The 17,423-nt window shown below is 37.6% G+C and overlaps 2 protein-coding genes across 4 annotated transcripts in view; one reads left to right on the top strand and one right to left on the bottom strand.

Annotated features, from left to right (window-relative positions):
• The window catches only part of LOC110445844 (nucleoredoxin-like), a 50,967-nt gene extending 41,118 nt beyond the window's left edge, over positions 1 to 9,849 (bottom strand). The window contains exon 1 of one of the 3 annotated variants that reach the window (XM_021490660.1): positions 9,588 to 9,849. Coding sequence is in view for 2 of the 3 variants with exons in the window: in XM_021490658.1 (XP_021346333.1) it covers positions 7,781 to 8,236 (456 nt within the window). In the remaining variant the exon portion in view is untranslated. Of the gene's footprint in view, positions 1 to 7,780; positions 8,265 to 9,587 lie in introns of those variants that run through there. The other 2 variants (XM_021490658.1, XM_021490657.1) reach the window with 2 other exon arrangements.
• Positions 9,850 to 10,797: 948 nt separating this feature from the next.
• Positions 10,798 to 17,423, top strand: part of LOC110445858 (sphingomyelin phosphodiesterase-like) — a 42,790-nt gene continuing 36,164 nt past the window's right edge. Inside the window, exon 1 of the mRNA XM_021490685.1 lies at positions 10,798 to 11,151. Within this exon, the coding sequence (XP_021346360.1) occupies positions 10,798 to 11,151 (354 nt within the window). The remainder of the gene's footprint in view (positions 11,152 to 17,423) is intronic.

The following is a 17,423-nucleotide window of genomic DNA, read 5'->3' as shown; positions in this document are numbered from 1 at the left end:
CTCATTATAATGCCCATCTAAAGTAAAACTTCATTATAATGTCCCTCGTTTAGAGTAAAACCTTGATAGTATGCCCTTTGTTTACCACTTCACTGACAATATATATTTCAGTGTCTTCTTTTCATTTTTGATTATGAATTTGCTGTGAGATATCTCAATGTTATCAAAATTGTACTAAAAAAGTGAAGTGATTTAAGCAGTATAATTACTAACAGCCTGTACCAGACCATGTTTTTCAGTAGTAGTGCACACTAAATACACATAACTTATATAATATTTTTGATGGGTTGATTGACAGCTATAAATGGCTATTAACAGCTATGGTTATTTAAGGATGAGCCGGGTTTTGGTGGTGGACCAACAACCTGCGACTAGTACCTGGCCACTGCTCCATGCATGTAGGCCTCGAACCTGTGACCCAGTGGTGGAGGGCAAATGATCTTGGACAGTGCAGACACCTTAATCACTCAGTCACTACGGCCCCCGAATATCTTAGAACTAGTGAGTCAATTCATTAATATAATTAGCAGGTTAATTCATTAGGGTTTATAACTTTAAGAAGACCAAGAAATTAAAGCTGATGGTAACATAATCTAGTCTGTCACAAGTTTGCAACATGGTCAATGTATTTAACTATAAAAAGTGACGATTAATAAATGCAGCAGGCTTCTTATTCCAATCATTCTTAAATGAATTCTGAAAACAACTCTAGTGTCAACTTTGTCATGTGGTACAATGTATTTACAAGGTGAACATATATCTGACTCAACATGCATAAGTTATGCTCATCCTCAAACCTCTCGATGATCTATGTGGCACCGGTGTGCAGTATGATCATTGGATATGCATAAATTCTGCTCAATAAACATATAGCCTCCACGTTTTTATACTTATGTGCTAACTAATTTTCGTTTTTTAAAATATGAAATATTTAGAAACGTTTTGTGTGGATCAATGGAGGTAATACTATTTATTACATACTACTTACTAATAAATACGGGTTTTTTGTATATGCGATACGACACATTTGCTCTAACCCATATCAGCCCTCGCCGTATCACACCCCAAAATCTGTATCATCCCCCGCCGTATCACACCCCAAAACCCGTATCAGCCCACGAAACCCATATCACACCCCTTTTGGATTTTTTTTCGTTTTTCAATATTTCAAAAAGAAAAATAGATCATAAGATAGAAGTTTCTATCGACCAATATCAGCCCTCGGGCCTTCGGCCCTTGGGCTGATATTGCAGTCTCGGGTTGATACTGGGTGTGATATGGAAAAAGGCATGTATTATTCTCTATAAAATGACCCATCACAGATGGGCGATATGCAAAATCAACATTTGTTGTCAAGGAAACAGGCAAAAGAACTCTCCTCAATAGAGATAGTAAGTGATATGAAGTGCATGCAATGACTGATCTTACATGGAGGTTAATTGTGTTCAAACTCACTGAACTAGCTCTTATTTAGCTAAGCAACAGAGGTCACACCAAACAACTTTAGGCAGCAATAATATCAACCATTCCCAAATTGTTGATGGTACTCTGTAATTGATTTTTGTTTACTGTATAGAACTTAAAGCTAATAATTCTTCTAAATTTCTTTAACATATTTTTTCTAGTCTAATTGTATGCCCTGGTTTAAGAGTGAAAATGATTCTGTGATGAATTCTACCAGAACCTTTGGAATATGGTACACTATACATCCATATGGTAAAAACTGTCAACACTACATCCAAATGAGCCTGGTACTCCATCAGTAGAGCAGCTAGATCCACTAAGAACCCACTCAGGATGCCCTTTACATATAGTAATTCCTACTGGCCAGATGGCTAGCAGCATGTTACATAATGTATACAACTCCAGGAAGAGAAGACATACAATACTTAAAAAACCCTCCAGGAACTGAGAATGTATACGGCAATGCCACATGTCCCCTTGGTTTGACAGGTTGTAAGAGTTTTGGATTTAGAATTTTAGCTTGGTTTGTGTACCGGTACTCATGTCTGGTTTCCTGTTATATTAATTCATTCACCCCTGAAGACACATTTGAACTCTTTCAAATCAACGGTTGGAATAGTTCATTATGAAGCTTCAGGGGTGAATGAGTTAACACTCCATGCACGTTTCTATCTGGGGCACCAAGAGTTATTATTTAATCAATGTAAGTTTATATATTGTTTCATAATCATTGTAAAACGAATCAAATTCAATTAAGTATTTAGATGTCCTGAATTACCTTTTTCCAAGATGAGAAGAGCTTAACTCATTCACCCCTGAAATTTTATAATGGACTATTCTAACCTTGAAATTGGAGTTTGAATGCGTCTTCCAGGGTGAATGAGTTAAGGAACCCTGTCCCATTGCTCTGTGGTTTTTCCTATATAGAGTAACCTCCCCTTTACTTCCACTTTAATACAATATAAGTAATAACTGTAGCACCGTTCGGCCAGGACACTTCCGTTGACTGGGTAGCTCAATCAGTGAGAGCAAAAACATAGCAATCTAAGTCTTGGGTTCGAATCTGTGTCCAGCTCTGCTCAATTTCTACACTCAGAACACTGTTGTTGATTTTGTTCATCTTAGATATTTCTCATTAATAGTCCCGATTTATCAAAGGTTTAGAAATGCCAGAAAAAACGGCTCAATGCTTAGTTAGTTTTTGGCACTGATACGGGGGTCCTCAAAATTAAGTTAAATGATATTTAATAATTAAGAAATTAATAATACTCATTTTATCTGGATATATCACTATTGTGTAGTATTTGAAAATTTTAGAAAAATTTCTGTTTATTGAAATCCTTAAAAGCAGGATCCTTAGGCCATATCACTTAACCAACAACATAGCTAGACACAAGGGACAATGAAACAGACATGAGGGACACGGAAATCCAATCAAGGCCAGTTCGAATTCCAGACATCACTAATAAATCACTCATCATGTTAAGACCTGAACAAAATTATACCCTTTGATATATCTAGGTTTTATATCCAGTATTCTCATTTTTAATACTGATTTCCTTACTGATTACATGCTTGAGTTGTGAAGACATATTTCATACCGGAGCAGACACTTCTTACTTCCTTTAGGGGATGTATACAAATAATACGCATGAATTTGTTCATTAATGTAAACCCTTTTGATAGAAGAGCAACTGGAGCATCAAGTTGCCAGACACATATCTTATGCAGTATGTCTCCCAAATATTTAATTGGAAAAGTGGTATATCCTTCGATATCACGACAAATTCCATCCTTTTGTAGTGAAAGGAAGAATATATACAGAAGACACCTCTAACATAAATGAAAACTAAAAAGTCTTATAAAGCAGAGTCAAATCAACAAATAGCATGCCTAAATACATGCATTTGAATGTCAGTGATCAATCTAAGTTTGATCTGGATAAGTACAACTTATCACATCTGGAGATATGTTCATTTCTGTAATGATACACCTGTAGGTCATAGAGATCAAGGTCAAAGGTCAAGGATACAAATAGTCATGCAACATGCTGCTGTACTCATACAGGGGCATTAACATGTAAAATTGTACGAACGCAGCTGCAATACTTATAGTCTTTAATTACCTGACCTAAACACAAAATCTTAACCAAGGTCACAGAGGTCATGTTCAAAGGTGAAGGTCACAAAAATCCATGAAACATATGCTGTACTCAACAAGGCACATAAGGATATGAAGCTACAGGACCCGAGCTGCAGCCTGGTCCAGAACTGACCTAAACCTGAAAACTTTACAGGCAGGACAAACACTGGGTAGACATACAAGCAGGGCAAACACTTTGTGGCAGGGCGTAAATATGGGCTAGATTAATCCTTGATTATATTTGTAAGAGGTGTGTTTATTGAGTGAAATGTGGCATAAATGTTGCTCACATAAATAGTATGTGGAACTAAGTAGAGAATCAACTCTCCTGCACAGTGTGATCACTTCTTCCTATGTTGCTACTGTGGTGCTATTGATAATGCCACTTTCTTGTAACATTCACATAGCATATGGCGTGTAATTCTCCTGGGGGAGAAAAGTATGATATTGCATGTGTGCTACCCATTCTACACAGGCATTGTAGCACCAGTTAACTGCACCAAACATTATGAGTACTGGGACCACAATTAATAATTGCAAATTTGTGAATAAAATCCAGCAGGTAGAAGACTGCTGGCCATTATCAGAGTGAACTACGGAGTGGAGACGGCCGTGTTGTAATGTAGTGTTTTATAGATGAGGCTATATAACACATGGTGTTTTTATTGGCAGTACCATTAATCACGACTGTGTTATTTAGGAACTGATACTCACTGATTAGTCATCTCAATGCTGAGGAATCGGACAGCTGTTCTACTTGATTCCTACTTGATGCATAATATCGCAAAATTTAAAACAATTGTTTTTTTCATATTTCTCACCGATTTTTTTCCCAGATACAGCCGTTTTTACTCTCATGTGCCACAGATCAAACAATTGATAAAACCTGGAAAATTCACAATTTAAAGCTTAAAAAAATTATATGTAATTACATAACAATAAAAAAGCACTTCCATTATTTCAATATTTAAAACAAAATTGTGAATGAAATATTCTACTACAAAGTTTATTGAAAAACAATTTGAATTTTTGAAATTGAAATACAAATGAAAAAAGGGAATTTCAGAGTAGTTGATTTCATATTTGCAGCTTCTCATCAAAAAAACTTACAGTAGACGGATGTTTGCATCAAGATTAAACTAGTATTTGTACAACATCTACAGATGTATGGAATGGAACACTATATATGTTTAATAATTCAGTGTCAAATTGTATTCAATCTCCAGGACCTGGCCATCCATGTAGACATTGTCTGGAAAAAGTCTTGTAAGCAGTAAAAATTCAGAAAGTTCTTCACAGACACGAAAAAATGCAGACATGTATGAAAGTAATTAAATAATACTGCAGTAAACAAATTAAAAACACATCCACTTCAATTTTTGAAGAGACGCCCTGGTTTTCAATCTTCTGTGTTATGTATTGAGGTAACTAGATATTTTTAAAGGAAGGGATGGTGAAGAAAAAACTAACATAAGCTCTCAGCCAGGGGCAGTAAATTCTCTATCTGAGGCTGGGTATCACTGTTGGCTGTCTACAGCGACTCCCCCTTATGTAAGACACTGCAGCACACACTGGAGACAGACATTACCAAGCACTACAGCTTGGTTCTGCAAAATTTCACCTGAGATTTATGATTACTGCATGCATAGGCACTTCAGAGTTTAAAATAGATATATCAGGAATTATGAAATAAACTGATGTGTTACAACAGAATGTTTCTGATCATGTACAATGTAGTCAGTCAACACACAAATATTTACCACCGTATGGCATGCCCACCACATAACTTTACCACATTAAGATGGCATTCATACAGGCAGTGAATGCCATGAGCCGATTGTTGACATCATCATTATTATGACATCATAATTGTTACATTGGATACACCTGACCGTCCCTGGACAGGCAGATAATCTATTATGATTGAACAAGTATATACGATAAATACATTATCTGGAAACTAAATGCTCAATAATATTAATGGCAAGTGAAACTTAATTTTATCTCTAAGATAAACAGATTTCAAAAATATAAGTATTGTACAACTGTACAAAGACAAATCCATCATGAAGTGCTAGTACACTTTATTGAATTTGCCTTTTGTCCAGTTGGCATTCACATTGCCAATGAATAACCAACTGAAAGCAGTTTCATGCTTAAATAAAACATATTTTACCTCATATAATACCACCCATTCCAACATCAGAACAGAGACATGATCATGACAGACAAGACACGATATAGTGACTATGAAGACCATAGGCATGACATCATGACATCATGCCATTGACCGACAATAGTCTAGACATGACATCATGACATCATGACAGACAAGACATGACATCATGACAGACAAGACACGATATAGTGACTATGAAGACCATAGGCATGACATCATGACTTTGACCGACAATAGTCTAGACATGACATCATGCCATCATGACAGACAAGACATGACATCATGACAGACAAGCCACGATATAGTGACTATGAAGACCATAGGCATGACATCATGACTTTGACCGACAATAGTCTAGACATGACATCATGACATCATGACATTGACCGACAATAGTCTAGACATGACATCATGACATTATGACAGACAATGTAGGCATGAAATCAAGATGGCTACATTGAAGACTGTACAATGGAACCAATTGCATAAAACTCATAAATGGTATTATAAGTTCTTGACTTCTTTCATTAACCTCATAAAATGGAAAATCATTAAAATCATTCTTTGTACCTGATAATTCCAGAGTGTATAACAAGACGATCAAGATAAAAATTTAAGTTACTTTGCTGGATTTTTATAGTACATTAACTTATACAGTCGGTAGAAATATAAAATATTTACTTCTTGTGGTGACAATGTTCTGCAAAAACAAATATTGACCAATTACAGAGGAAATAAAGATTGATTTCATGATTCCAAAAGAAGCTAAATTATATTTGTTTTATTTGATGGCTTGAATTTACTTTTCTTAGACAAATGATTTTTCAACTATGGTGTTAACTTATGACAAAATTACCTTCCACTGACCACACAGGGACACCTACAATTATCACCACAGGGATCCCTACAATGTATCAGGCTCATGGAATTCTATCATGCATCATAAGCCTGTAATTGGAACCATTTTGAATTATTCCTGGCCTTAACTGAGCCATTTGTTGTTGAAATTTTGCCCAGTCTTGGAACCAAAATAAAACATTTTAAAAATATATCCTAGGCTAGTCATGGCCGTGTACAATGCACATTAATTAAGCACAGCGTAATGATGTAATGGTGAAGCAATTAATTGTTTTACAACTTCAAATGTGAAAATCTACATATATTTTTAAGCAAAAACAAAATATGCCCATTTTCAGGGCGATAACAGTTGGCATCCTTTTGGCATTTTTTCTGGGTACATCTCCGAGTAGGAATCTTGTTGTGGGCTCTGACATAATTTTTACTCAAAAAAAGGACAATGGGATATAATATGACAACTAATCATTAAGCTAACCAGTCTCAGTACTCAAGCCAAACAAGTCAAGCTGTTATTCAGGTTGTTGTGCAGTCTACAGGTAAAATTATATGTGCTGCATGTTCTTTTTCACCTTCAATAAGCCTTGTTGCTAACTTGTCATACCTTATATCCCATGGGGATGTATGTTGATCATCATTCTAGATATTTGAAATTTTTACTTGCAATATTCTCCATAATCTGAACTAGAAGGATAATTTAGGAACAAAGGTAATTAATGAATATGTGGTAATAATTTTGAAAATACTGAGATCAAATGTCACTATTTTACCAAAATCAGTCGTATGGTTTTGGTTGTTTTTTATACATTTTTGTGGGGAAATTGAATGCACACTTCATAAAATTCTACATAGGAAATACATATTTAATCGTACTGCTGACAACACCACCATCTCCATCTATTACAAGACACGGTCCCAGGCCACGATCGCGAGCCTGCAGACGACAGTAACTTGTTCCATGCTGCTGATCAACGATAGTGTTGAACATGTACGGTATCTGAGCATGCAGCCGATGTCCACACCATGTATACGCCATCCTATATACTACATGTACCGTAACTTATACAGGGATGTATACATACCTGTTCACAGCCTCACAGGTAAATAGCGTGTACACCTGGCTAACTTTTACCGACTTACCTTTTTTTGTCTGTCTGGGTCAAATGGAAGCGCCAGCCAGGGCATAGAGGAGAAATAATCCGTGAATCCGGCTGCATCTTTGTCCCAGCTCACAAACACAATCTCAAATTTAACATCCTCACTTTTTTGTTTCCAACTTTTATAAAAATCAACAAGAATTGGTGTGAAGCCCCTACAAGGGGGGCACCAGTGTGCAGAGAAGTACAGGCCAACCACGGAATTCCGTCCACAAAGCGAGCTTACCGACACTTTCTCGGCTTTGTCTCCCTGACCACGAATAACGTGTGTGCCCAAGAGTCCTTCCAAAACTTTAGCCATGTTGATAGTGTTTGAAACCAAAGTCGATTTCTTGGGATTTGAATAAGCACATAGGTGCCGCATGCACTGCTGACGGAGCGCGGGCCTCAAATACACAACACTGAGAATCGCATACGGCTTTCCCCGATCGCTTACCATGTGCGCTATGCGATAATAATAGTGCGTTACTAAAAATAGACGTGTCTTCTCATTTTATCAAACCTGACGTCATATCACAAGGTATGCTGAGCACGCTTTGATTTTCTAAAGATATGCGGATGATAAACAACCTTGATTTTGTTTTCTGTTACATTGTATATCACGGACGAGCAGTCTAATTCCGTAGTTCTTGGATATCCCATTACCTTGTGTAGGGGTGTGAATTGTCATCATTTACTAATAAAAACCTGGTTCAATTTTTCTTGTGTACATATTTTCTTAAGAAAACTCTCTATCTACAGTGTGGTGACAGTGAAGTGACAATACAGTTGTATCCAATTTTGATTTGACCATAATGACAAAAGAAAGTGCTGGTCAAGAAAGAGACAAATATTCCAGAAATTCGCTGATGTTCCTGCCCTTATGTCCCTTAGATAATGTGTTTACCCCAATGCTCCTCCATGTATAATGATAGGAAATCTTCATTACGTACGTGTATATGAGTGTTTATCAATAGAAATTAGATCAATGCTACATGTGGTCTCTAAAGTGCCCTCTTTGCTTGTTGTTGCTGTGACTGCCTTGGTTTAAGACCTTGTACATTCCTAAGTAAATCTTGCTGAAAATCTACCTGCCCTTAGATAGCACAGCGTATCACGTTTATAACGGAGATAACACAATGGACCATGCAGGGGTGTGAGAAAGCAGTCACACGAGGATTAAGAAACCATTCACGCCTTTCAATTCTATACTGATATGAACGCAAATTGTTTACATAAACATATTCTTCATGGTAAATATGTATGTAACTAATTTTGTTTTCGTACCGGTATGGAATTGGGAAAAAATGCCGTTCAATCCTGATATTAACATTCTAAAAATTTAGTTTTTATTGACCTAAATATAGATATTCCTTTATGTTTTCGATATTGAAGTGTCTGTCGTCAGTGCAAACGAGATTCCTGGAACATCCTTACGTCACCAAAATGCTTGCTTGTTACGGTTGTCTCTGAATCTAATATGGGACGTAATTGTGACGTCACAGTAAAGATAATGACGGCATGCCACGAAACATGTTCTTTTTTCATCATTCACTTGTATGTTGGTATGGCTTGAAAGGGAAATATTCCGACATGTACATGTAACGTTGCAGACCAGGAGTTGTGTTCATTAAAAGACCATAAAAAAGCATGGGATATTGTTAATCATAACCCTTCTGGTAGTATTTCCCTGTCGTCTTCACACAAGGAACGACTACCACGTCTGATTATGTCGTTCGTACGTTACTGCCCAGCTCTAGAAACGTTAATCTACATCATTCAATACACAGGTACATATATCTATGTAATACCTTTGTTTTCGGGTTGATACCCCGACAGTTGGGCTCTGACTGTTAACATCTTCCAGAGTTTCATGTTTAGCATGCGTGCTGTAATTCTGATGGTGTAGCCCTACACTCTAGATGATTTGTTCATCACTAACATTGTATTGAGCCAGGACAGAGAATAAACATATGGAAATACGTCAGCTGTGTGTAACAAAAAACACTTCCGGTTCATATGTCCTTACGGAAACTAAATGGTCATGTGGCCGTGTGACGGACACACTAACAATCGTGTGACTTTTTAGTATGTGTATGGTGAACTGTACACGCCATATTCACCACAGACTTACCGTGAATGTTCATTATCATCATCTGTCTCATAGACTTCAGGAGATAACTCATTAACTTAATAATATCTTTAATAATGCATGCGATGTGTGCTGGTTCGAACAGTCTGTGTACAAAACAACATAAATTCATAAGATATACCTATTTAATAGAAAATGTATCTTCGATCAGTTTTTAGGATATCTCTACTTCATTCACAGATATCTGTTATACACTTAAAGATATTTTCAATAACTTGCCATCTCTCTACGTAAATACTGAACGATTGAGAGCGTGTTACGATCAGGAAAGGGAAAGTTCACTTTCGGAAAATCGAAATGGTCACGCCTGTCGTACGTACAATGACAATGCGGTCATCCTATCTGTATGTAAACAGTGCAGGACACATACCGTGCACTAGGTCATAGTGATAAACAGGAAAGTATAACTTGTAACTACAGATGTAATAGATACCCTGAAAGTATGCCCCTGGCGTGTCGTAGTTTGAAAAGGCAATGTTTCTATAAAAGGTTTTCACATGAGAAAGTTTCTATGATTAGAGTGAATATTTATTTCAAATCCACGTATTTATATGTATTAACATGATATGACTTCATAATTTATTACGGTTACGGCGCTCCTTTCCTACTTCCGTGTCATCGGTTTTACGACTGCTGTTCAAAAGCCACATAACGTGGTTTAAAAACCTATGAAATTATGTAAGTAGCCATGGATTTGTGGTAAAACACATCCCTGAAGTAGCCTATCATTTTAACACTATCATTGTGACAAACTGTACATTGTTATGACGCTAGTATCTGGTCACCCGAGCGATGACGTGTCACGCGAGGGTCACCGTACACGATCGTATGATACACATGATGTTCGTGTGTATTTACACTGCGCCAAGATGGATGCGAAAACCGTTCTCCTCGTCTCACTGTGTGCTGTCATTGTGACACTGGTAAGTGCCCCCTGGGTCTATAATCGGTACAAAAGTGGCAGCGAAACAGAACGAGATGTCGCAGTCCCTGCAGACACGGTTCATCCGATGTTTGAGAACCGGTACCTTCCCTCCAAGGTGCCCAGCTACAAACGGTTCGTGTCGAAGTGTGGTACGATGGACTTCGGTGCCGTCGGCTGTAGCATCTGTAAGGTGGCAGTAGCGGGCCTACAGAGCCTCGTCAAGAAGAAAAGCACCCAAGAGGATGTGGTCGTCTTCGCTACCGAGTTGTGTAAGGTTTTCGAGATCGAAGACAGTCGTGTATGTGACAGNGGGGGGGTATTATGGCTACTTTCGTAGGCTTAACTGCAAATCCCCAATTCCACAGGGGGATTTCTACATAAATGGACTGTAACGATGTCTTATTTCAATCCCCGACCTTCAGGGGTGTTAGCAAAACGTTTATTACGGGATTTAACTCGGTGATCAACTTGGTCAACTCGTTGATTTAATCTGGGTCAACACCATCTCGGCCCGGCCAAGTGGCTGTTAAATTGTTGATTTGTATAGAGAACATAATATTATGAACAACAATTTCAAGGTATTCGAATAAAATGAGCATGCCGAGGATATTAATTGTACCTAAAAACGTTTAAATAACTTACTTCCACAAAGCTCAACAAATATTATCTTTAGAGTCACCGCTTCATTCCCCCAGAATGATTTCCTCAGTGAATGATCTTTAATTTCATCATATCAGTGACATGAATTTGAAACATCACACATATTTTATCCCGTTCTGTAAAAACAATACTTTATTTATTTTACAACAATTATTATACAAATTAAATCAACTTACATTAATCGCTCCCGGATGTTAGCGGACAGGGGGTCTTAATGGGGGACGAGACGAGAAGATTAATTCGATCCTTTGATGTTCGTCAAAAGAATCTCGGGGTCACGTAACGGTAAAAATTGACAGGCTTTGGAGTCGGGCGTCTCTCCTTTGTAATCTTCAAAGGACAGGTATCAGCCTAGCAACTGGTCAGGTTTTTTTTTGCCATGACATATTCCAGGGTGCAGAGAGCGAAAGTGAGCGTAACCCCTGGATATCGAGGATGTTTATAGATGTTAGTGTTTACGCAAAGTTGACGTTGAAGACTTGACTAAGTTAGAGGAAATCTGCCTTCGCTAACATTCTTGATCGTGTAAAAAAGGGGGAATTCATACGGCTTAACGTACACATGAATGATATTATAATTCATAAAGATACATATTCTGTCATTCGAGTTATATGGTATTCAATTTGGGAAAACATGGAATTTTCTGTTTATTTTTTTTTCAAGTAAAACGACGCTATTTGAATGGGTATCTTTTCTCAAACCAATCGGGAACCGTCGGCGCTTTCTCTTTTTACCGAAAGTGCCGACGATTCCCGATTGATCTGACACCAATTACGGTTTTGAATGCAGGGCATAGAAAGCACCGTTCTGAATGGTCAATACTAAAAGGGATATCTTTACATGTGAAGTTTAACCTTGCGTATATCGTTGATGCTTTGACGGCATATTTCTCCCGATAACGTCTTACTTATGCTTCAATCACATTCGCGCCGATTTCCGAAAAGGCGCCCGGGCGATGAGTGTTTTGGCAAAAATCGGCCGGCAAGCCGGGGTACCGTAATTATAAGGACGCCGTGAGATTATTGGCCACTATATCTGCAGGGGGGACCCAGGAATTAATTTTGGGTGTTGCCCAAAATTTTAAACTCAGAAAAAGACTAAAAAAAACCCAATAAGTTATAATTGTCATGTCGGTTACATGTATACTATACTTTCTGGCACCAAACAATATATAGAACTTCATTATTTCTGAGATTATGACAATCATAATCTCCCTGCCGAGCAGAACGAGGCGATTGTTTTTCTCTGAAGATGTAATACTAAACTTCTTCAAGCACTGCCAAACGTAGAAAGCTAGAATTTATCGGACATTATTTCCATTGTCAAACAGATCGAATAAGGCATAGAATAGTTTTCTGAGTTTGCGATATTATTCCAGGTTATATTTTATAACATAGAGTATTTATATTTTATGATGGCCGAGCGGAGCGAGTGTTAACAAATTCTCTGAAGCAATGGTAAAAATGTAGGTTTTTGGTTAAAATGTTGATGTTTGTGTCATGCCTTTCATGTGCATGTAGTTTAGGCGAGCATTTTGGCAATTAAATATTGATTTATTTTGTCATAAATATGAATTATGATTTGACTATTTGTCTTTTATTGTGAATTTGTATGCATGCATATGTACAAGGGCAACACCTGTAAAAAAAGATATATATATACATGCCAGGCTTTTATGCTAACATTGGTTATTATTCACCTGATAACGTGATGCTAAGGTGGATGCTTTATTGTCTTTGAAATTTTTGAAATTTACATTTTTTAACAGGTATAATAAATCACTCCTGGTGATCATGTGTACATGAAACCACAGGTGAAAATACAGGTTTATCTATCATGAAATGGACTCTACCTTTGAAATAACAATTTACATATATACCTAATTCCAACAGATGGTTTTATCTTCTTTCAACGGACAGGGTGATCACCACAGTGACATTAGAACAATACGATTAGGTAGTCAGTCCGTTGAGCTTTCACCACTGACCTGTTTAGAGTATAAGTAGTCAGGGGGCTCCACTACACATCCCGTAAGTAGTGGACTCCTTGTTGGGCAACTGGGTATTTTCGAAGGCGTGATAACGCCGATTCAGAGGTTAGGATATTTTAGACTTTTAATAAGTGTTAGGTATATTTATACGAATTTTAGACGGACTTCAAAAACTAGATTTAAGTAAATTCCTATCAGCTAGGGCTAAACCGGCTTGGCTTGTTTCAGGGGCTTCCTTGGTGTGCCATACCTCCCCTCCGCCCCTCTCTAACCGCGTCCAACATCATGATGAGCTATAAACGGGTTTTATGGGGGGTTTTTTGGCTCAGAAGTCGTCACACAAAATTATACTAGCCCCCCTGTAGGTCAATAGGACAGACGACTTCTATCTCCTCCACCTCTACCCTCTCCTACTCTCTCCTTTTCTCTCTCCATACTTTGTCCCTTCTATTTCCATTTCCTATCTGTTCTCGTCTACTGAAAGGCCGAAAGGCCGTAAAAGCAGACGTAAAACCTTCAAAATCAAAAGCAATTTGGGCAACTGCACCCAAAGGCATATATAGATATTCAAAATGCTGCTTGCCATATAAAATCATAGTTCACAGGATGGTTGACGTTAGAAGAAAATCCCATATGAAAAAGAGGAAAATCTTCAAAAACGTAAGTCCAGATTAATGTTGGACACAGAAAAAAGGTGTTGCCCGGGCAACTAGGGCAACACCCCTGGGTCCACCACTGATCTGCCGGATTTTTAGACGCCACACGGGTCGTCGCCGGGAGCTATTAGCGCGAATTAGGTAAACTTCCAATGTATATTGTTCGGAAAATGAAAATATTAAAATACTGGGTTAAAGTGAAAGAAACAGACAATTGTATATTGAAAGCATGTTATGAACAGAGAATATTAGATAATGATGATTGGATTATAAATATACAATCAGAATTAAATAAGTTAGGATTAGGGTATTTATGGAAGTAAGATTGTGTACAAGTTAATAGAGCACAAATTTTATGATATACACGTACAAGAAATTTTGTCTAAAATACAGAATTCCCCAAAATGAACATTGCATCAGCATTAAGTAGATAATTTTTGTCTGCAATACTACCTAAAAAAACTATTGATCAGTTGTATAAGAACAGTATTTCATGTATTCGCTTAAGCGCCAACAAACTCAATATTGAAAGTGAAAGATACAATAATTTAGCTAGGTCCAATAAAGTTTATACATTATGTGATACTCATGATATTGAGGATGAGTTTCACTTCATCCTTAAGTGTCCTATTTATGCAGATTTACGGGTGAGATAGTACCTGAAGCCATACTATTTTAGTCGTCCCAGTGTATTTAAACTTGTTCAATTGCTCAGTGCTAATAATGTAAATGATTTGTGTAATCTTGGTAAATATATAAGATTTGCTTTTAAGAAGCGCTCTCAGTCATTATAGTATTATCACATTCTTGTGTGTGTGTGTGTGTGTGTGTGTGTGTATATATGATACGATTACAATTATCACACTACTGTACATCATTACTCTGTTTGACCTGGTAATATGTATTAATATTGTGTTTTGTATCTTATAAGTCGTAAGGCTTACAGAATAAACTAGTTGAATTGACCTGTTTAGAGTATAAGTAGTGGACTCCTTGTTTGGACAACTGCACCCTTAGGCATATATAGATATTCAAACTGCTGCTTGCCATAGAAAATCATAGTTGATACATACAGAGACGTATAATGCATGAATTATACGTCTCTGATACATTTTGTATTAGAAGAAAATCCCATATGAAAAAGAGGAAAATCTTCAAAAACAGAAGTCCACATTATTTTTGGACACAGAAAAATGGTGTTGCCCGGGCAACTAGGGAAACACCCCTGGGTCCACCACTGATCTGCCGGATTTTTAGACGCCACACGGGTCGTTGCCGGGAGCCGCTATTAGCGCGGAGGTCAAAGTTGCCCGTGTCCCACGGCCGCACGAACATGTCTTCCGGCTACCGTACGACAGCCCGGCCATCGTTAGATATAGCCTTGAAGTATTTTGCGATAGTCTTACGGGCTCCCTACGGTATCCTTCAGATGTCCGTTCGATTTAATCCGGTAAAGTGTTTGCGGGTGCCGTGCGGTGTTCATATCTAATGTGACATTACTCACGGCAAATCCCAGACATCGGAAACAAGTCCCCGGCGCCCGGGACGCCGGGAAGCTGGCCGATTCCTACTTCCCGGTCGGCACCCGGCGCAAATGTGACTGAGGCATTATATAATTACTGAGGTTAAACTGACTATCTGCATCAATTTTGATTTTTTTTTTGTTATTTGATAATTTTGGTATAATTGCAGTTATATTTGCTTCATCTAGTATACAATGTATGTATTGTAATATACTTTTTCTTAAACAATTACCTCTTATGCGTTTAAAAATGTACTATATACAATTTGTATATTGCAATAGACATTTCATGATGTGGACGACAAATATGTCATATTTAAATAGATATTTTCTTATGGGCTTGTGAAACCACTATCAGATATAAAATGGAATAGAACCTAAAAGCCAAAAATCTAGAATGTGAAATTTAACATCAGTATAAATGTCACGGGTCTCTTAACAAAAAACGGCCTCCGTTTCTTCGTAATCCATTTGATGATAACTCGAATTGGTTAAAAGTCATCGTCGTTTACCAAGAGTTGCAATCACGTGCCTTCCTTTGAAAGATAGACTTACCAAACGCTAGTGTTTTTAACACATGTAACGTTGCGAACCATACCTTTGGCCAAGAATTTAGACCGAGAACATTAATAATTCAGTTATGCGCTATAAAACATTGGAATATTTCTGTAAAATCAATCGAAATCACATTTGATCACAGTGTATCTTATAGTTCTTGGTACTGCCACGGACTTAGATCTTATTCCGTGGTACCGCTGGAGAACTGCGACAATAGGATCCTTAATTATGTACATCTATTAAGGTCCAGTTAGGCCGAGTGAAATGATTTTTTTTTAAAGATGATTTAAAAAAAATAACAGTAAATTAAACACTTTCCATATAAATCAGAAGCCGGACTGGAGTATCTCGCAAGGAAAGACTGTTCAGGGGCGGATCCAGGAATTTCTAAAAGGGGGGGCCGAGACATTTTTCTCAATAGTCAACGGTGTTCTGTGAAAGGCAGCAGCCCGAGCGTGTAGCGCGAGGAGGGGGAGGGTACAGACCCCCTTCCCGTAAGGGGGGTTTGGGGGATCTCCCCCCAAAAAATGTGTTTTCTAGAACGTCTCAGAAGCGATTTTCCGTGTTCTGAGGATTGTTTTTATGTTTAATTAACAAGAAGAAAAAAACATATTTTAAGTATGGCCCAAAGACTTTTTTGGTGTACTGGAAAGAAAATTAATGTTTCGGTTCAAATTCTCTATCAACAGCGTGTTTTAGAAGTCAGATGGTATTATTATAGGGGCAACCTAGTGATGACAAATGTATGAATCCACAGGGGACTTGTTCATTATTACCTAATTTGGCGTCCCGCCCGCAAGGGGGATACGAGAGGTGACTGGCATGGTCCACCGTCAAAATATAAATCTAGTCTTCAGTCATGGTACGTTTGTCGTACAAAACAACAAATAACACTATAACATCGTTGCTGTTTAATTAATGAGTTACTCATGGCGTCACTAAGTTGGTAAACAAACGGTAAGTTCAAATCAGTGCGGCACCCAAGGCCACTAGCTATATACAGGGGCGTTTCTAGGATATTTGAAAGAGGGGGCGAGGCGTAGAATAAAATCTGTCACCGAGCGAAGCGAGGCGAAAAAGTTTTGGAGCTTTTTTTTGCTAAAAAACATAAAATAATTGTGAAATGCACTAATGTAACAGCATGTATATTTTATAGTTGAAGTGTCATGGTTTGACATTTTTTT

Source organism: Mizuhopecten yessoensis, unplaced genomic scaffold, assembly GCF_002113885.1.
Source record: "Mizuhopecten yessoensis strain PY_sf001 unplaced genomic scaffold, ASM211388v2 scaffold2383, whole genome shotgun sequence".
Classification (NCBI taxonomy): Eukaryota; Metazoa; Mollusca; class Bivalvia; order Pectinida; family Pectinidae; genus Mizuhopecten; species Mizuhopecten yessoensis.
The sequence above is the reverse complement of the archived record's forward strand: the minus strand, read 5'-3'. Positions and strand labels throughout refer to the sequence as shown.